Here is a 22,849-nt window from a genome sequence, read left to right as displayed (position 1 = left end):
TCCTTCAGAGTGCAGGCACTGTACTTCCCATCTCCAGGACTCAAGTCCGGCCTGCCGGTTTCCCTGAACCCCTTCATAAATGTTACTTTACTCACACTCCAACAGCACGTCAAGTATTAAAAACCATTTGTCTCCATTCACTCCTATCAAACACGCTCATGCATGCCTGCTGGAAGTCCAAGCCCCTCGCACACAAAACCTCCTTTACCCCCTCCCTCCAACCTTTCCTAGGCCGACCCCTACCCCGCCTTCCTTCCACTACAGACTGATACACTCTTGAAGTTATTCTGTTTCGCTCCATTCTCTCCACATGTCCGAACCACCTCAACAACCCTTCCTCAGCCCTCTGGACAACAGTTTTGGCAATCCCGCACCTCCTCCTAACTTCCAAACTACGAATTCTCTGCATTATATTCACACCACACATTGCCCTCAGACATGACATCTCCACTGCCTCCAGCCTTCTCCTCGCTGCAACATTTATCACCCATGCTTCACACCCATATAAGAGCGTTGGTAAAACTATACTCTCATACATTCCCCTCTTTGCCTCCAAGGACAAAGTTCTTTGTCTCCACAGACTCCTAAGTGTACCACTCCCCCTTTTCCCCTCATCAATTCTATGATTCACCTCATCTTTCATAGACCCATCCGCTGACACGTCCACTCCCAAATATCTGAATACATTCACCTCCTCCATACTCTCTCCCTCCAATCTGATATCCAATCTTTCATCACCTAATCTTTTTGTTATCCTCATAACCTTACTCTTTCCTGTATTCACTTTCAATTTTCTTCTTTTGCACACCCTACCAAATTCATCCACCAATCTCTGCAACTTCTCTTCAGAATCTCCCAAGAGCACAGTGTCATCAGCAAAGAGCAACTGTGACAACTCCCACTTTATGTGTGATTCTTTATCTTTTAACTCCATGCCTCTTGCCAAGACCCTCGCATTTACTTCTCTTACAACCCCATCTATAAATATATTAAACAACCACGGTGACATCACACATCCTTGTCTAAGGCCTACTTTTACTGGGAAATAATTTCCCTCTTTCCTACATACTCTAACTTGAGCCTCACTATCCTCGTAAAAACTCTTCACTGCGTTCAGTAACCTACCTCCTACACCATACACCTGCAACATCTGCCACATTGCCCCCCTATCCACCGTCATACGCCTTTTCCAAATCCATAAATGCCACAAAGACCTCTTTAGCCTTATCTAAATACTGTTCACTTATATGTTTCACTGTAAACACCTGGTCCACACACCCCCTACCTTTCCTAAAGCCTCCTTGTTCATCTGCTATCCTATTCTCAGTCTTACTCTTAATTCTTTCAATAATAACTCTACCATACACTTTGCCAGGTATACTCAACAGACTTATCCCCCTATAATTTTTGCACTCTCTTTTATCCCCTTTGCCTTTATACAAAGGAACTATGCATGCTCTCTGCCAATCCCTAGGTACCTTACCCACTTCCATACATTTATTAAATAATTGCACCAACCACTCCAAAACTATATCCCCACCTGCTTTTAACATTTCTATCTTTATCCCATCAATCCCGGCTGCCTTACCCCCTTTCATTTTACCTACTGCCTCACGAACTTCCCCCACACTCACAACTGGCTCTTCCTCACTCCTACAAGTTGTTCCTCCTTGCCCTATACACGAAATCACAGCTTCCCTATCTTCATCAACATTTAAAAATTCCTCAAAATATTCCCTCCATCTTCCCAATACCTCTAACTCTCCATTTAATAACTCTCCTCTCCTATTTTTAACTGACAAATCCATTTGTTCTCTAGGCTTTCTTAACTTGTTAATCTCACTCCAAAACTTTTTCTTATTTTCAACAAAATTTGTTGATAACATCTCACCCACTCTCTCATTTGCTCTCTTTTTACATTGCTTCACCACTCTCTTAACCTCTCTCTTTTTCTCCATATACTCTTCCCTCCTTGCATCACTTCTACTTTGTAAAAGCTTCTCATATGCTAACTTTTTCTCTCTTACTGCTCTCTTCACATCATTCCACCAATCGCTCCTCTTCCCTCCCGCACCCACTTTCCTGTAACCACAAACTTCTGCTGAACACTCTAACACTACATTTTTAAACCTACCCCATACCTCTTCGACCCCATTGCCTATGCTCTCATTAGCCCATCTATCCTCCAATAGCTGTTTATATCTTACCCTAACTACCTCCTCTTTTAGTTTATATACCTTCACCTCTCTCTTCCCTGATGCTTCTATTCTCCTTGTATCCCATCTACCTTTTACTCTCAGTGTAGCTACAACTAGAAAGTGATCTGATATATCTGTGGCCCCCCTATAAACATGTACATCCTGAAGTCTACTCAACAGTCTTTTATCTACCAATACATAATCCAACAAACTACTGTCATTTCGCCCTACATCATATCTTGTATACTTATTTATCCTCTTTTTCTTAAAATATGTATTACCTATAACCAAACCCCTTTCTATACAAAGTTCAATCAAAGGGCTCCCATTATCATTTACACCTGGCACCCCAAACTTACCTACCACACCCTCTCTAAAAGTTTCTCCTACTTTAGCATTCAGGTCCCCTACCACAATTACTCTCTCACTTGGTTCAAAGGCTCCTATACATTCACTTAACATCTCCCAAAATCTCTCTCTCTCCTCTGCATTCCTCTCTTCTCCAGGTGCATACACGCTTATTATGACCCACTTCTCGCATCCAACCTTTACTTTAATCCATATAATTCTTGAATTTACACATTCATATTCTCTTTTCTCCTCCCATAACTGATCATTCAACATTACTGCTACCCCTTCCTTTGCTCTAACTCTCTCAGATACTCCAGATTTAATCCCATTTATTTCCCTCCACCGAAACTCCCCTACCCCCTTCAGCATTGTTTCGCTTAGGGCCAGGACATCCAACTTCTTTTCATTCATAACATCAGCAATCATCTGTTTCTTGTCATCCGCACTACATCCACGCACATTTAAGCACCCCAGTTTTATAAAGTTTTTCTTCTTCTCTTTTTTAGTAAATGTCTACATGAGAAGGGGTTACTAGCCCATTGCTCCCGGCATTTTAGTCGCCTCATACGACACGCATGGCTTACGGAGGAAAGATTCTTTTCCACTTCCCCATGGACAATAGAAGAAATAAAGAGGAACAAGAGCTATTTAGAAAAAGGAGAAAAACCTAGATGTATGTATATATATATGCATGTGCGTGTCTGTGAAGTGTGACCAAAGTGTAAGTAGGAGTAGCAAGATATCCCTGTTATCTAGCGTGTTTATGAGACAGAAAAAGAAACCAGCTTTATTACGGTAATTTTATGTGAAAAAAAAAATAATAATTTTTCTTACAAGGTGTCTAATGTCAGTGTCTTAACGCCTTGTGCAAAATTACGAAAAAAAAGTTCTTAATGTTTTTTTTTTACGTTAGGTTACATAAGCCTGAAAAATACTCGACCAGATATAAGCAAAATAAAAGAAAAAGGGTATTATTATTATTATTATTATTATTATTATTATTATCAAGGGGAAGCGCTAAACCCGGAGGATTATACAGCGCCTGGGGGGGGGGATGTGGAAGGCATTCAGGCTTAATTCGGGGAACTGGTGCACAGATCCAATTCCCTAAATCAAGAGCCCCTCACCAACATCAAGGAACCTTCCTTGAGGGGAGAAAAAGGGTAGCGATACCAAGAATAATTAAAAAAAAAAAAAAAAAAAAAAAAACGTTAAGATGGGGACGAACAACACTAAAGGTATGAGAATGGGTTGCAAACTCTTAAGTTAAATTGTTACACAATGTCTAGCAACCAGACCCCGTAAGTGAAGACCCTAGAATGAGGTTAGTAGTTTATATAAATACTTATAACATTCAATTTAAATTTGGTAGGTCATGTGAACTCCCACTTGCTGTTAAACAATATTACGTTTATACAAAGTACAACTGTATGTCCCTTCAAGGAAGGTGCCTTGATACCGATGAAGGGCTTTTCAGTCAGAGAACTGAAGCTACCCTCCCTTTCCTTAGATCAAATCTGCGTCTCATTCTCCAGGTGTTAAATGACTCGAGGGCTTACCGCTCTTCCCCACGACTAAAAGGAATCATTTGTATGTAAGGATATTACTTATGTTTTTCAGTACCCGTAAGTCGCATTTTACTTGCACATTAAGCAATGATGAACGTGAGATGCTTATCACTCCTGGGTAATTCACTCATTAAAAAATGCTGCACTTTAGCGCAAGCTTATTTTACTCTGGTGTTGGAAGTATAGTTAGGAACTACACATGACAGATTAGAGGATATTGACGTAAAAACATAACTTAATATAAACACACGGAGACAAGAGTATATACTGAAATAGAAACATTTCAAAATAACACATGAAGACATGAGTTAATACCGAAGCAGAAACTCCAGTACATGCACATGAAGAGCAACAGTGACGTCACTACTGCCACTGCACCACACAAGATCGTCGGAGTTTTGTGTTGCAAAAGTCCGTATCATTTAGTATTACCTCACACTCCCATTGATCGAAGTAAACAAAACCGCGTTTGCTCTACTATGCATCTACAAAACTGCACCAGAATATATTTAGGAGTATTACCACAATGCGGCTTTATAATAAAAAAGAAGCGCTAAACCTACAAGGATCAATGAGGCTTCAACGATATTACAACACAACACTCATAGTAGTGTAGTAGGTATTATTATAATAATAAAGAAGCGCTAAGCCACAAGGGCTATACAGCAGTGTAGTAGGTAAAGCTGGTCAATTAGCAAAAACTCGTTTAAAATTAAGTCCTTTCTAAAATTTTCTATTATACGTTTAAAGATACATTTTTCATTAATGTTAATGTAAAAATTTATAATTTTGCACCAAAAGAATCTTTGAAAACTTACCTATCTTATTATAACAAGCGCAATTTATTTTAGCCTAATCCAACTAAATATATTTTAGATACGTTTACAATAATTTAATACTAAACAAACACAGTGAAATATATTTTTCTCGTTAGATTCAGAATTATTTTTGCGAAATTATTGCATACACAAATTATATATACCACCTCTAGAACTGTCCTGGGGACCCTCATCCTCAGAGAAAAGAATAAACTTGCTTCAGGGAAAACTCAAGGTTCTCCCTGAAGCTGCTTGAGAATTTTCTCCTACCACCCCCTATATTTAATTAATATATATTTTATTTAAAGACAGAATACATTGACAAAACATTCACAAAGATACAATAGAAAGTAAAACAACATAGATATCTCAGAGCTACATCTCGAATACTTCGTCCAGCTCCCCGGCGGTGGGCCGCATGCCCAGAATGCTGCAGGCATTTCCTCTCTGGATCGCAACACTGAGTCTCTGAAAGAGGAAGCTGGTCACCCTGTGGTCCTTGGTTTCTATGATGAGCTTTTCACCCAGCTCTTTGAGGCACTTTAGAGCACACTTGCCCCATGCTCCAAGGGTCTCCGACCCTATTGGGATGAAGTTATATCAAGGGGGAAGGTCTTCATATTTGCGGATCTTCTGGGTCTCCCTGTGACTGGCAACTCCACCCCCTTCCACTACGGAGTATGGCAAGTAGGTGTCTGCCAATGTGGCGGCACAGGTGTAGTCCCAGGCAATCTGTTTTCCATCCTTCCAAGGTAGCATAGTGGCTCCATCAGGACGCTTTTGACTTCCGTCATATATATTAGCATATATACGTAGTTTATTTTAATCTTTGACTCGAGATTAAAGTATAACTGAAGATTTGAATTACGCGAGACCCCAGCTTTTCTCTGGCAATTGGCCTCTAAACCCAAGCACTATTTCCTATCGCTAGAAAAAAATCATTCACACTGCAGAGTCCTGCACCCCTTTATCATACATTATCATCACCATCAATTTAAGCGCTAAACCCGAAATGGTCATACAGCCTCTGGCATACAGTGAACTTCAAAATCAACTAGTTAGAATTATCACCAAATATGGATCAGCTGACATTAATAAATTATTTTTGTGAAGAGAATATCAGTAACCTGCAGTAAGACGCTGGTCTTGACCCCTAGTAACCTGCAGTCAGACACTGGTCTTAGCCACCTGTCATGCGCATCAATGCTGGTCTCCACGGGGATGGGTATGAACGACGAAGATTGGCTATAAAATGTAATTATAATAATAAAGAAGCGCTAAACCACAGGGGTTATAAAATGTATATATACAATGATATCGTAGAGTATATAGAGTGAAGCGTATACCGGGGTAAGAATCCAACAGAACTAAGGCGTTTATAATGACGTTCATAAAATAAAAAGTGCTCACCGAGATGTTTGCAGGGAATGTTTCGTAGCTGGACCTGCATCTTATCCTATCGACCTGTATTAATTGTTCCTGGACTCTTTGGCCTTATCTACTCTTGAATTATAAAAAAGAAGCGCTAAACCTACAAGGGTCATACAGCGCATCGGAGAAGGAGATAGTGCAGAATTATAGAGTAACAAGGGTGGAGTGGACAACAGAGGGAGAATTAGAAAGGGCTGGGAGGAGCGCTAGAGGAAGTATCATCCAAGCTCTGTATAATTAACCTCCGCATATTTTTATCCGGCTCATTCCACTTACCACCTTGAGACTGATGAAATGCTTCATAACATCCAGTATTACTATTATTATATTCACAAGTGATAAATCCTCAGATAGTTCATGCGGCGAGTTTAAAGGAAGGTGGAACAGAATACAGTAAGACATTTTCTCTCACGCAAGATGTACATGGCAAGTACAATAACTAGGCAATTATAGTAATTTGTTTTTAAAACGTGTTATGAAGCCAGGGTAGTGAAGGTTGTAATAGTATGATACCGAAAATGTGGAAAACGACACTTGTAAATATGTCTTGAACCGTAAACAAGTGTCCTTTTCCACAGGTTAATAAATAATCAATTTTAAGAGTGAAGGTGGTGGCGTTGAGGCTGCTCAGTCATAGGGCTCACTGACATGCCTGGGAGGCTTGAGTAACATTTCCCACACATCGCAGTCCGGGGATTTGCTGGGGAGAGCTGCCGCGTTCCACACATACATGACGCCAACCCACACTTATTGCGGCTTATTTTAGTGTTTTTCACCCGAAGTGCGCCAGGGTGTGGCCCTGAGTGTCTGGGGTGTGGTCTGTAGTGTCAGGAGTGTGGTCCGTAGTGTCAGGGAGTGTGGCTTTGTAGCGTTAGGAGCGTGTCCCACAGTAACTAGCAAGGTGTGCCAATGGTGTAGTCCAGAAGTGTACTCTGGGTGGTGGTGTGTGATGTTACTCCAGCTATGTTAAATGTTAATCTGTGTTTTAGACCCCATCCCCAAGGCAAATCTTATTAATCCAAAACTCTGACATATGTACAAGGACATATCTGATTCGTTATATTTAGTTAGGGATGTAGCAAGAATTCTTTTGAGACAGGAAAGGACTCTCTTGGGCTGCAACTTTGGCAAGACTGGGAGGAGTCCAGATATTTTCCTTTTCACTCCCCCCAGTTACCAGTAATACAGTCCCATTTCTTTATAGTACGATGAGTTATATTCAGTATATATTTGGTCTATTAAGGAATTAAGTCACCAGCGGATTTAGGATATTACAGTTCCAGCCTGACAGTGCCCCAGGAGTGCGCCAGTGGTGCACCAATGACGTCGCCCAGCAGTGCAATAGTGACGTCACTCAGGCGCGCACCAGTGGTGTCACCGAGAGCTGCACTAGTGGTGCCACCCAGGAGTGCGCCAGTATTGGCACACAGGAGTGCACCAAGGGTGTGGCCCGCAGTGAACCAGGCTGTGGTCCGGAGTAACAACCCAACATGAGAAAGTGCCACACCACCTTCATAATGAAGGAACTAGTAACAAACGTGGCCTCAGGTTGGGCTACCTGAATGAAAATGCTTGACCCCCGTCACAGGTAAATTCCGGTGACGGGTGTAAGGAATCGACCTAACCGCACAAGATTACCGGAGTCAAACAAATTAGAATGTACTATTATTATTATCATAAACAAAACTAAGTGCTAATCCACAGGGGTCATACAGCTCTGCAGAGTGGAATGTAAAAAGGTGTGAAGAATAAAACTCGAACACAGGAATACGGGTAGGAAAAAAAAGCAAGCTGAACCTAAACGTTCCATTAAAGTTAGGAAAAAGCAAATTAAATGAGATATATTAAATGAAAAGAAATGTTAAAAAAAAAAAAAAACTTAATTTGGACCATCTAGTCAAATGAGTGCTCACTGGAATAATCGGTGACGAGGTAAAGAAATTACTATTACACACAGTACAAAATAAAGAAGTGGAACCAAATAAGGTGTCATCCTGGGTATCAAAGGAATGTACGGAAGAAATAAACTACACACTACAATACTTGCCAAATTTCACTACTACCAAGCACCTTAACAGATATATGAAAAATGACAAATATTGTGCATGTAAAAAAAATAAAAGGCAAGACCCCATGAACTAAAGAGCATTTTTTTTCTGCTAAAACCCTGGTAAAATTCATTAGATAAGCAAATAAGACATCTGAAGAGGAAAAAACACGATAAGTAATAAATAGGTCGTTAGACAAAAAATGAAACAGACAACAGTGTTGTAATGTCCGTAAAACACCAATTAGGATAAATCGGCTAAAAATATTTAAAATGGATTCTAGAAAGACTGAACTCATAAAATAGGAAAAAAATAACATGAGTTCAGGGAATAAGCTATATTTACAAATTACGTTCAGAGAAGCAGCGCAGAAGATCCATTAAAAAATATTTCATAAAGTGGTTACCGACCGGAAGGAACCAATTAATATTTAACTTCAAAATGTCGATAAATACAAAGTTAAACACAATGACCTGCGCAAGACCCCAATTAGGGTACATGCATAATGAGATATACAAAATAATATAGGAGCGTAGTGGTGTTGTGCACAAGGTTGTACATGTTGCTGCATCTATTGTGTGGGAAGAGTAACGACGGGTGTGGGTGATCATCACTATATAATAAAGTATTACCCAATATACAAACCAGTGTGTAAAGCATTTGTAGTTGGCTCGCCACTCGCACCAAATACAAAGTACTCTCGTGGCAAAATACCAGAGTACTTTCACGAATTCCTTAACAATTAATTCTTGCTTTATTGGAACGAAACCTTGTAAACTCCGGCAGGTGCTGAACCCTGAGCCTGTCAAACTGAAGACTTCCAGAGCACAGGTTGACAGATTTCATTACGATGTAAAATTATATTAGGGAGGCAACGTTAAATCCGTAGGAGTCATACAGAGCTTGAGGATGGGAGCCAATCAGGTTCTATCCAATGATGGGAAGGACAAGTCCAATTCCTTGGAACCAGAGCCCCTTACCAGCAATTTAAAAAAAAAATCCTGTGTCTTGTCATACCAGCATACTGCTGGTGTATTCAATTTGTTTTAATAAAAAAAATCACCGTAGAGTGATTTGTATACTGTACTCAACATACATATGAATACCACTTAGACCACCACTAGTCTGAATTACACACAGTCGCTTCAATGCTAATGATCCTGGCAGTCGATTACTATTAGTATTATTCATGAGAAAGCACTAAATCCACAGGGGTCATGTAGCACCTGAGGAACTGGCTGTTCAACAGTAAAGGCTCAAAACAGAAAGGGCCTAAGCTCGATTCCCAGGCTGGAAGAGACGATAAATCTCCTTACTCTTGTTGCCTCAGTTTCATTAGGATATATATTATATATATATATATATATATATATATATATATATATATATATATATATATATATATATATATATATATATATATATATATATATATATGGGGTTGACCTCTGGTGTAAATTGTGGGACCCATAGCCTCGGAGAAGTGGATAAAAAGGCTTCAAGGAAGAATAATTGGATTTCTTCCTGAAGCCATCTGAATATTCCACTTCCCCTACCACCATCTTTTCATTCTTTTTTACCAATAGGTATATTTTATTACATAATATGGTACAAAAAGGTTTAAGAGATACAGTGTTGATATACAGATGGCATATACAGTACTACAGTACATGAGATGTGAGAAATATATATATATATATATATATATATATATATATATATATATATATATATATATATATATATATATATATATATATATATATATATATATATATATATATATATATATATATATATATATATATATATATATATATATATAATATATATAATATATATATATATATATATATATATATATATATATATATATATATATATATATATATATATATATATATATATATATATATATATATATATATATATATATATATATATAAACAATCACAGACAGGCGATCTTAACTATGCAAGACAAGCCACAGGGGGGGGGGGTGGAAATCTTTAGCTCAGGTACATTCGCACTTCTCAGTGCGTCATCAGGAGCTAAGCAATGTTGCAAGGCTGCAACTGAAGGAGTGAGAACTTCCCCTCACTCCTTCAGTTCCAACCTTGCAACAGTGCATAGCTCCTGATGATGCACTGAGAAGTGCGAAAGTACTTGAGCTAAAGGTGTATATATATATATATATATATATATATATATATATATATATATATATATATATATATATATATATATACTGTACCCACGAACGAGTGGTATTGATAAATAACAATACTGCCACTAACCAAGGAGTCGAACCCATGCTGCTTTGGCCCACCTCATGGTGAGCGAAAGACAGATGATGCTGTAGTCCACGGGACCACAATTCTCGTCATCTGTCTTTCGCTCAACATGAGGCAGACCAAAGCAGCATGGGTTCGACTCCTTGGCTAGTGGCAGTGTTGTTACTGATCAATACCACTCGTTCGTGGGTACAATAATATATATATTACATAAGCGCATCCAGCACGATTCAAACCTACGTTTGGGCACTATCCACGAGTGGCTTAACCTTCAAGAGGAAACCGGACAGATACCTAGTCAGTCCCCGATCAGCCAGGCTGTGCTTCGTACACTGGATTGCGTACGGCTTGCAGTAACAGCCTAGTTGATCAGGCGTCACGTCATGGTCCCTATTTCTTTCTCTTGTATGTTTTGGCCTAACGAGCGATACTATATCACTCGTGACGCGATATGGTATAAGTACTGTGTACTTTGATGCAGAGTACGCAGGTTCGAGTCCTCTTCTGGTCTGATATGTTTAAATAATATACATATATTAAAGATTATATACATTACATTCATAGTGGAACGCTAAACCCGTAAGGGTTACACGGCGCCTGGGGGAAAGGTAGGCAATCAAATACAAGTTAGGGAAGGACAGCTCCACTTACTCGAATCAACAGCACTTCTGTGGCATTAATTCACCTATGAAGGGTACAGATCTTGTGGTAGGATTGCTCTTGGACTGTAAAATTAATTGTGGGAACAATAAAGACCTAATATCTGGCAGAGATTGTAATGGGTCCGCACCACTGAACACCAGTGGTATCTAAAGTAAAGAGTTAAATTAGAGGTTCTGTTGTGAGTGGAAGGGCGTGGCCGCCTCCTGAATGGCAGGAAGGCTGGGACCGAGGGGGAGGGAAGCAATGGAGTTAAAAGATTGAACGGAAGGAGAAAAAAAATCAACGGAAGAGGAAATGAGCTGGAGTGAATGTGTTGGCAGGGCTTAAAAAAAACACAATGAAAGAGACAGACACCAGGCCATTGGAACATGTCCAGTTGTTTGCAGGAGAGAGGGTAGACTTAACTGTTGACCCAGTTTACCGTACTAATATATATTCATGAGAAACTGCTAAACCTGCATGGGCTATATATTACCTTGAAAATCCCATGAAAACCTGGTAATCAGGTTTGATCAGAGAGAGAAGGTAGCTCCAATTCCTCGCATCATGAACCCACCAGCAACAAAGCACCTGCTTTAATTACCCTATTAGACTATGTTGACCAGCCTTATTGGTTTTTTTTAGCTACCCCTCATGTTGAAGACGTATTTCCTAGCATCCTTATCCCTGGTCCTCTTGATTCAAATTATCTACCATTATCAGCCCCATAAATTCTTAATTTTGTTAACTTATTTTATTATGTCGCTTAGAACTCTCTCCGCTTAAAGTGGTCACAGTGAGTACCTTCAACCAATCAACACGGTCACAACCAATACAACAATCAGTTCACAGTAGCTCTCACCTCAGATTTACGAAGAAGGAACTTGTGTATTTTTGAAACGTGAACGGCAATGCCACGAGTGCAACAACGCCCAACAAAGATAAAGTAGAAACGAAAACGCGACTTTCGTTCCGTCCTTCAGCACAATAGATTTTTTGGTGCTACTTTAGCGTGCGGTCTACCGCAGTATTCATAGTCTGCGCTGAGAACTAACTTTTAACTTGCGGTCTACCTAACCTAACCCGGTTAGGTTAGGTAGACGAGGCTGTTACTACTGGGCGCACGTAGTCCAACGTACGAACCACAGCCCGTCTTTAGGTATCTGCCCAGCTCCCTCTTGAAGACAGCCAGGGGTCTACCGGTATTGCTGGTGGGAGGCTGCTGAACAGTCTTGGGCCCCGGACACTTATTGCGTTTTCTCTTAGTGTACCAGTGACGCCCCTACTTGCATCGCCTGCCAAGTCTTTTGCTTTCGTATGGAGTGATTGCACCTTCCAGGTGTATATTATGATATATCTCTCTCGCTTGCGTTCCAGTGAGGACAAGTCAAGTGCTTCCAGGTGCTCCCAGTAATGCAGAGCATTTCGGACAAATTAAGTCAATTTTGTCCCCAGGATGCGACCCACACCAATCGACTAACACACACCTTTGATATACCTTGGAAGAGTTTCGAGAGTTAATCTATTCTCTGAGCCCGGCCATGGCCCAGGCTCGTCTGATGCTTGCCTGGTCAACCAGGCTGTTGCTGCTGGAGGCCCACTGCCCCACATATCCATCACAGCCTGGTTGGTCTGGCACCTGGTGAAGATACTTGTCCAGTTTCCTCTTGAAGGCTTCTACACTTGTCCCAGCCGTGTTTCTGATATCTTCTGGTAAGATGTTGAATAGTCTGGGACCCCGGATGTTGATACAGTGTTCCCTTATTGTCCCCACCGCACCCCTGCTCCTCACTGGGTTTATTTTACACTTCCTCCCATTTCTCTCACTCCAGTATGCTGTTATGGCAGATTTGAGACCAGGCCGTCGAGTATTTTCCAGGTATATATTATCATGTCTCTCTCTCTCTCTCTCTCTCTCTCATCCGCTCCAGTGAATACATGTTCACACAGGTACATATTTTACTGATAAGTGAACACGGACAGCAAGTGTCTTAAGGAAACATGTTAATGTTTCCACCAGTACCGGGAATCGAACCAAGAACCTCAATGTGTGAGCCATGTGTGCTAGCAATCGAGCTACGGGGCACCGTTTAGCTCTTAAGGGTCATACAGCCCCTAGGGAGTGGGAGGTTCTAAGATTCGATCCCAGAGGCGAGTAATTGCAGTTACTGGGCTACAGTCCTTCATCAGTATCGAGGCACCCCCATCCCCTCCCTTGGAAGGGAGATGTAAAAATATACGGGCACAAATCTCGTGCAGGTATAACAACAGAAAAATATAAAGGAAGGAGGCTACAGAGCAACACACAAGGTCAATATACACGGTCTAATAAAACCGAGTGGAAATAATGGGTGTGGTCGGCCGCCCACTGCTTGCACCATCACAAGGTCAGGGCAAGCGCCGGACAAGCTCCATGGAGGGAAACTATAGCTCAGAAGAAAGTGCAGAGGTAAAGATGAGGACTTGAAACAACAGAACAATGCAAAGGAGTGGCTAGAGGAGAAGCAAAACTAACTGGGGAAAGAATAGTTTATAGTATTTTTTTTTTTTTTGCAGTTTCTCTAGTTAATTATTCCCCGAAAACTCTAGTCCAATAAAAATTTCAGATGAGCCTTGCAGCAGGGTAGATGTCTGTCTGACCGACTGTTCCCCCCCCCCCTCCTCCACTCATTTTCCTGTTCACTATTCGCCGAGTGTGGTGTCTGATTATACTTCAATAAATGCTATTTAGGTAATTCTGCGAAATATCTGCACAAGCCAAAATGCTACCTTACCTCGTATTGCTTACTTTATGAGAAGCAAATGGTTGAGACTGGGAATGTTTTCTTGTATATAGTAAACCAATAACCTAGTCAACTTCAGACCCGAATATGTATTTCACATTAATATCCACGGGGAAGTACTAAACCCATTAGGGTTATACAGTGCCTGAGGAATAGGAAGTAATCAGGTTTGATCCACGAAGGGCATGATGGCTATTTCCTTAGATAAAGTGTCTTTCACCAACAACAAGGCACCTTCCATAAAGGTTGTGTTTGATAATATAACCAACCACTCTAAACCACTGGACCCCAAAATCCTACATGAATCAAGCACACAGCAGAGCTAGGTGTTTTGCCTTGATCTGAGGACATACAGTGGTGTGGGTGCCTCTGAGCTAATTTCATTCTAATCCCCGTTTGGTGTACTAACCTCCAAAAGCAGTATTTATATTATTGTGACCACGAACGAGTGGTACTGAATCAATAACAACACTGTGACTAGCCGAGGATTTGAACCCATGTCGTTTTGGCCTTCCCTTGTGGTGAGCGACAATCACATGATGCTCTAACCCACTGGACCACACAATCCTACAAGAATCAAGCACCCAGCAGAGCTAAGTGTTTTACCTTGATCTGAGGACATATGGTGGTGTGGGTGCCTCTGAGCTAATTTCATTCTAATCCCCATTTGGTGTACTAGCCTCCACAAGCAGTATTTATATTACTGTTACCACGAACGAGTGGTATTGAATCAATAACACTGCGACTAGCCAAGGATTCGAACCCATGTCATTTTGGCCCTGCCTCGTGGTGAGCGAAAATCATATGAAGATTCATGCGAAGTCTGTGTATACTACATGTGCATTTTGATTGTCCTCCAATGCATCCTAGATCATATAGTGATCCAATAGCTGTGAGAGGCAGGAGTAACCTGCTTTAAACCTATACTGCCCTGGGTTGTGCAACTGATGAGTATCCAAGTGGTTGGCGATCTTACTTCTCAGAACCCCTTTCAAAGATTTTAATGTGGGACATTAGTGCTACCAGTCTGTAATTCTTTGCAACTGCTTTATTGCCACCTTTGAGGAGTGGGGCTATATCTATTGTTTTTAGTGACTGTGGAATCACCCCTGTGTTTATGCTCTCTCTCCCTAGAATATTTAAGGCATGCAAAAAGGGTTTCTTGCAGTTCTTGATGAAGACGGAGTTCCTCAAGTCTGGGCCTGGGACAGATCCACGAGTCTGGGCCTGGAGCAGAATGCATGGGTGTGTCATTTATTACTTTTAGAAAGCCCTGTGGTATTAGGATTATATCAGAAATTTTGAGTCTCAGTCATAAAAAATTCACTTAGATTGTCAACCCTTAGACTGGTTAACGGCTCACTAAATGCTCAGTCACATTGAGACTTCAGTATCTCACACTTCTTTGCTGTCATCTATGTGAAACCCATCTTGTTTAAGCAGGGGCCCAATAATGGATGTGGTTTTTGCCTTAGATTTGGCATAGGAAAAGAATTATATATTTTTTTTTTTAATTTTATTCATGGCTTTAAATTCTTCCTGTGTTTCTAGAGTGCATGAATACAGATCAATTGATCAATTCCATCCATATTGTATAATGATTTGTTCTCATAGTTTGTAATGCATTACGTTAAAAGTGATTACGTTAACACCCATTACGTAAAACTCATTTTGTTAACAACCATTATGATACCATCCATTAGTTCTAAGTTATATATGAATTTGTTAATGTATAGAATCAGCCCAGATCCGCCTGCCTGTTCAGCCTATAGATAGTAGTGTATGTCGAGACGACATACGTAACATGACCGAGCTGTCAGCATAGTTGCTGATCCCTGTGTTATATAGCATAGCATATAGTATCATCCATGTGCTTTAGATAGGAGATCCCTTTTAGGCCTGTGACTTTGTGTGACGTCACGGGATGCGCATGTGTAGGCTCGTACCTCTGCCTCCCTCTCACTCAGCGGTAGACCATCCAGGCTAGTACACGGCAAGGCTGGGCTCCAGTTCCCATCATCTCAGTCTGACAATATATGTTACCATCCAACAAGTGTGTCTACCTTCAACCCTCGATATCTCCATTTAAGAACCCCTACGATATGATTCCTTAAGCTTAAGTTCAATATTTTCTGTTTCTTTGCACTGTCCCTTCTGTATTTCAGATTTATTGGCCCCTTTCAGCAACGCTGTGGTTCTTTGCCATCACCTGTAAAGGAAGCATCTCCCTCTTTCTAGTTTACATCTTTTTCCTTGGGAGAATGTGCCTTGAGCATACCTTAAGTACCACAGAGTTAATTTTTTCTAAGCAAAGGTTTGGATCCATGTTGTTTAGAATATCTCCCCAATTTGTTTCATTTAGGACATGGTTAATCTGATCCCACTGTATGCTTTTGTCATGGAAGTTAAATTTGTTTAATTACATTTTATGTAAATTAATGTGTTAATGCAATAAATTATATTCACCAGAAAACCCACATTTATGTGAAGAACCTTAGGATGACATTCCAGTCCCTAACATTGTCAATTGACAACCAAGAGAAAAAAGCATACAAGGACAGTCTTCTGGCCTTCTCCATCTCTTTCTCATTCAGTTGTAATTTGACGATGGTCCTGGAGGGACTTAAATGTCAACCTAAGGTTCCTAAGTGCAGGCATTTAGTGAATTGTTCCAGCCATGGTATTGTGAATTTTTATTTAATAAAATGTATGCTGGGGGTAATTATGATGTAGGAGCTTTTCCCTGGTTTCCTTATTCACTCATGCCAGTTACAAGCATAGGTATTAGAGAGAGACAGCATGTACCATGTATATTTGAAGTGTGACCTATGGCATGAAGTATCCACAATACTCAAGGTCGCCCCCCTCCACACACCATACCCATACATCAGAACCATCTTGGAGCATGCAGCACCAGTACAGAACCACCATCTGAAAAAATCAGGTTAAGAAACTGGAGAAAGCGAAGAAGTATGCATCAAGGCTTGTTTCTGAGCAATGGGGCATGAATTACAAGGAGAGGCTAATAATACTGGACCTAACAACATTGGAGGACATAAGAACCAGGGGGATGATGATACCATACAAAATACCCAGGGAAACTGATAAGGTAAACAGTGACAGGCTGTTTGAAAGACAAGAAACTGCAACTCAGGAACACCTCTGGAAATTCAAGTCTCAGATGAGCCACAGGGATGTTAGGAAGTATTTCTTTATTCTCAGAGTGATCAGGAAAAGTGAAGGAAAGCTCCATACATAGTTTTAGGAACAGGTACAGTAGGGCCAATGAGGTTAGGAGAGTGAATCTGGTAAGTGGTAAATTGAGAGGTGGGGCATGGAGCTAAGACTTGACACCTGTAACCACATACAGGTGAGTACATACAGAGTAAGGAGCTTCATAGGAAATTTAAGGAGGTATTCTTGCAAGAAATAAGAATGTTACCACAGAGCCAAAGAGGTAGAGTTCACCCATGAGTACTGGATACAATAAGTATGACCAAAGAAAAGGTGAGGAACCTACTGTGCGAGCTAGATACCTCAAGGAAACTAGACCAAGTAAACCCTCTTCATGGGTCTTTAAAGAGGAAACAAAAAATCTGTGCAAGCCATTTGCCACAATATTCAAGTCAATCGATACTGGGCAGGTGTGTAACATTCTGGTAAAGGAAAGATTAGTTACCTGCTATAAAAGTAAAGGACTTGACATAAGTGGAAATCTAAACACCAATGAAGCTATTCTGAACAATACTAATTGTCACTTGATTTGTTTATTGCATGGATAAAGGAGTCCTCTAACCAGGATTTAGCTATCAGAAATATCATTACCAATGCTACATGTATAAATATGAAACATGCTCCAGTTCTTTTAATTATTGTACTTCATTACTAATTATTTAGACCCAATTTATTTGCAATTAATTTTTAAAATAATCTTGTAACAATGCTATTTCTTTTAATTAAAATAAGCCACGAAAAAACTAAATTTACAAAGTAACAAAGAAACACGTTCAAACTGTTATTTATATCAGAGATACAAATTGCAGAATACTAAAGAATTTTATGTGGTTCACAGTTGTGTCTAGCAAGAAAAATATTTTTAAACATAAAATGTCTAACTGGCATTTCTGCATGTGACGTGGTGGGGTGACTGAGGTTAAGTAGTTTAACTTGCCTTTGGCTCATAGCTTGTGATGCCACTGTAGATTACACACTGGTGATGGTACCCAAAGATCATTATATAAGTCATGGCTAAACATTTATATGCAAATGCATGATTCTATAATTTACCTGCCTTTATTCAACTCTATGGTGCTTTAGTCCTAGGCACATCAACCTCTTACACAAATTTCAGAAGAGGGAATATTGTTGAAGTTACCTTATTTATTTATTTATTTATTTATTAATTTGAACATGATACAGAGAAGTACAAGGAATACAATTTTTAAAGTGCAGCATGCCAAAGCCCCTTGTATGCAGAGCATTATGGGCAGGCTTAAAATTAACTTAAGATTAACTAAGCAATGATACATTCAGTAGTACAAAAATTATTGTAAAACAGATAACAATTTAGTACAAATGAGTATTACAAAGACAGGTCATATGGTCATTTACTGTGTTGCTGTGTAATCAGTAGAATGGAGTATTCTGTTAGGTAATGAAGTTAAATAGTAACAAAGTATGATTGGGTCACAGGTTGACATTTATGAGATACAATAACAAGATACAATAATGAGATACAATTTATGAGATACAATTATTCAGTATTTATTTAGTTGTGGGTAAGTATGTGATTTTTGAGAAGAGACTTGAATTTATAAACAGACAGTGTTTCTTTTATATTCACAGGTAATGAATTCCAGATTTTAGGGCCTTTTATGTGCATTGAGTTTTTGAATAGCGTGAGATGGACACGAGGAACATCAAAGAGTGATCTGTGCCTTGTGTTATGGTCATGTGTTCTGTTGAGCTTGGTAAGATGTTTGAGAGGAGGGTTTATGTCAGAGTTAAGTGTTGTATGTATGTAGTAGGTGAAGTAATAAGTATGGATGTTTTGTATTGTGAGTAGGTTTAGAGTTTTGAATATTGGTGGAGTGTGCTGTCTGTAGTGGGAATTTGTTATCATTCTGGCTTTTATTTATGCATTTACTGTGCCAATTCTGGAAAGGAAAAATTATATTACTCATTTTAATTTAGAAATGAGTTAATTGAAGTATAGTAGATAGTGAACAGGAAGCATTCAACACAGGCTGGAAGTATATATTTTTTTGTGTATAAATAGGAAACCCATCTGCTTAATCTGGCAAAAAAAGTGTGGCAGTGTTTAGTGAGCTACAATCTGTAGCATCATTCTGAGTGAAGCAAGTAAATATAAGTTTTCTGATGAAAGAAAGAAGCTGACAAGATGGTAATTGGAATACAAGAGCAGAAATGCCTTTTTGCAAACCAATTCGTATAACAGGATGACATTACAGAGGCTATAAAATATCTAAAGGATGCTTTAGGAGGGTAACGTCCCTGTGACCTGATCCCGAACCAAGCCTCTTGGTGAATCAAGGCTTGATCAACCCATTTGTTACTGCTGAAAACACTAAACAGTTCACTGAAATAAAATTCATAAAATGTGCATAGTTGATACAGCAGCTATGTTATGTTCAGACAAGGAAGGAAAGGAACCATTGAAGAAGGGAGAGGGACCAGGGAAGGAGGGAATGAAAGGGAACAGGGAAGGAAGGAATGAAAGGGAATAGGGAAGGGAGGAGGAGAGACATGGGAGAAGGAATAAGAGAGTCCAGGGACAAGATGAGGAAGGAAAGAATATGGACAAGATGAGGAAGGAAAGAATATGGACAAGATGAGGAAGGAAAGAATATGGACAAGATGAGGAAGGAAAGAATATGGACAAGATGAGGAAGGAAAGAATATGGACAAGATGAGGAAGGAAAGAATATGGACTAGGAAAGGAAAAAGACCAGAGGAGGAAAGAGAGGGACCAGAGAAGAAATAGGAAGAACAAGGGAAGGAGAGGGACCAGGGAAGAAAGGAAAAAAAGAGAGCAAAGAAGAAAGAGGGACCCGAGAAGGAAAGAGAGATCAGGGAAAGAAGAGAAAGGAACCAGAAATTGAATGTTAAGGACCAAAGGAAGGGTAAACACAATAAATGCGAACAGGCCAAAACTTTTCAATGCCCTCCCTTCAAACATAACAGGGTTTACCAACAAACTCCTGGCTGTCTCCAAGAGAGAACTGGACAAGTTTCTCAAATCAATTCCTGATAAATCATGCTGTGGTGGACTTTACTGGACTTCATGCAGCTAGCACCAAGAGCTTGGTTGATCATGCCAGCTACTGGAAGGCCTGGTCTGGGACTGGGCTGCGGCTGCAGGGGCATTGACCCATGGAGCACATTTCAGGTAGAATCCAAGTAGGAAGAGGAACCAGGAAAGGTAGGAGAAGGATCAGGGGTGAGAGCTTGGGAACTAGTAGATAAGAGAAGGTAAACACTATGAGTCATGGGCAGCAATAAGAGAGGAAGGGGCGTGGCTGGAGCACCAGACCAGTGAAAGAAAAAACAACTAGTTGATAAGGCTGTAAAGATAACTGTCGTTCAGGGGCAGTGCCAAGAAAGGGCAAGGGGGCCCGAAGCCCCTAAATAAAAATTACTGCAACAAATTTGTGGTCTGACAAAACAATACATACCACAAATAAGTGCTGGGTATAAAACACAACAGAGTTGAACAGTATGTGTAAACCAAAAACAAGCTCCAGAATTTTAATTTTATCACATGAGAAATACAACTAGTTAAAAGAAAAAATGGTAACCAAAGTGCAAGTTTTTATTCAAATTTTGTACAAAAGTTAAAACATTTTACAACAGCATTACAGGGACATTATATAAAAATGAAAAAGAAATATATATCAGCTGAAAATCATCAGCTGCCATTGTTTACTGTAGTACACACACTTAAATGCAGAAGTTTCACAGAAATTTAAAAATGGAAAACAAAAGCATGATATATATGGTGACACTGACAGTAAAGTATACAAAAGCACGATGTAAAATGTAGAAGTGTTGCACTTAAATAATAAAAGAAATGTCAACAAAGTTACTGGTTACACTGAATATCTAAGCAGCAGCATTCTAACTAACGTGGTGGATGATGACCATCATTATTATCAGTATAGTTATGGGCAAGCGCTAAATACTTTGGAGTTATACAGCGCCTGGAGACTAAGAGGCACTCAGGTTTGATCCAAAAGAGTGAAGGGTAGCTGCAACTCCCTGGATGAAGAGCCCTTCACTGGCACCACGGCACCTCCCATGAGGTGACCATCACCACTAAACATGACACATGAAGACGTTGTCACGACTGTCTTGAAATCAACTGGGCCGCCGCCGGCAAGACAACGTGACAAGAGGTAGAGACACTTCTTACCTGCTGGGCCACGGGCTCCAAGATACCCTCGATTGTCTTGGTGTGAAACACAGGCATATTTGCGGTCTGTGTTTAACACGTGCAGAAAATAAGCATTTACTCCTCCAGGAGAGCAGCGTACACCCTCACTCACTAACTCAACACACTCGACTGAGCTTATCACTGCGGCACCCTTGTTTTGGTTAGCATTCATCACTACAACAATACTCTTTTAAAAACAAAAAATCTAGATTTTATATGCAACTTATGACAGGAATTATGTTAAATGCATTTTTGGTAAACATATCCATTTTTGCTTGAAATATTCTTTAAATATAATAGCCCTGAGTGTTTTATCCAGAGAGATCCGGCAGTGCTGGAACCCAGCATCGGAAATAGTAACTCCTCACCAGGGCTTAGTAAGATGTTTATTTAGGTTACAACATATAAATATTTCACATATAAAGAATGTACAGCGTTGCTGGTTACACGTAATCAGTTAATACATACAGCAGTGAGAAATGATGACGATTTAACATAGGATAAGTAAGCAGTCATTATTGGATCCCAATGGAAAGAAGTCACTTGACTTTTTTTTTGGGTTATCCTAAGTAATTTTGTTATACTGTGTATGATAATTGTACTTATGTATCCTTGTACATAAATAAAGTTACTTTTTATAGGCTTATTTCCATTGGTCCCATAATGTGATATATATAATGTTGATAAAAATGGTACTTTTAAGGAAGATGAAAACCAGCATTGCTATTTGACACATCATTTATTCACTAGTTGATAACTCAACTTTATTCCATCATCAGGCAATATACAGACTCAGAGAAAATCAAAGAACAGTGCCTAAATGAAAATGTAAATTGGTAACTAATTAAAAATGTCCCTCAGTTATTATAGTCATGGGGGAGCGCTAAACCCATAGGATTATACAGCACATGTGGGGGAGATGGAAGGCACTCAGGCTCAATTCAGGGTACTGGAGTACAGATCCAATTCCCTAGATCAAGAGCCTCTCACCAGCATCAAGGAACCTTCCCTTGAGGGGATCATGTCCCTCAAAAATTGTTGAATATTGCAGTTCTCTGCTGCTCCATCTCACGATACAAGTGCGTTATTTATTGCTCTTTGGTAATGTTCTTGAGCAGAGTCGGATATACGGATTCAACATGTTAATGTTATTTATGTGCTTGAGCGTGTTGTTGGATATCCGGATTCCGTATTCAGGTACATTATTATTATTATTATAATCAAGGGGGAAGCGCTAAACCCGGAGGATTATACAGCGCCTGG

General features: G+C 39.8%; 1 protein-coding gene across 1 annotated transcript in view; it reads right to left on the bottom strand.

The window, feature by feature from the left end:
• The window catches only part of LOC128698753 (vinculin-like), a 194,596-nt gene extending 172,866 nt beyond the window's left edge, over positions 1–21,730 (bottom strand). The window contains exon 1 of the mRNA XM_070085025.1: positions 21,566–21,730. Within this exon, the coding sequence (XP_069941126.1) occupies positions 21,566–21,622 (57 nt within the window). The 5' untranslated portion in view covers positions 21,623–21,730. The remainder of the gene's footprint in view (positions 1–21,565) is intronic.
• Positions 21,731–22,849: the final 1,119 nt, after the last annotated feature.

This window comes from Cherax quadricarinatus, chromosome 14 (genome assembly GCF_038502225.1).
Source record: "Cherax quadricarinatus isolate ZL_2023a chromosome 14, ASM3850222v1, whole genome shotgun sequence".
NCBI lineage: Eukaryota > Metazoa > Arthropoda > Malacostraca > Decapoda > Parastacidae > Cherax > Cherax quadricarinatus.
This window is presented reverse-complemented; position numbering and strand designations above follow the sequence as displayed.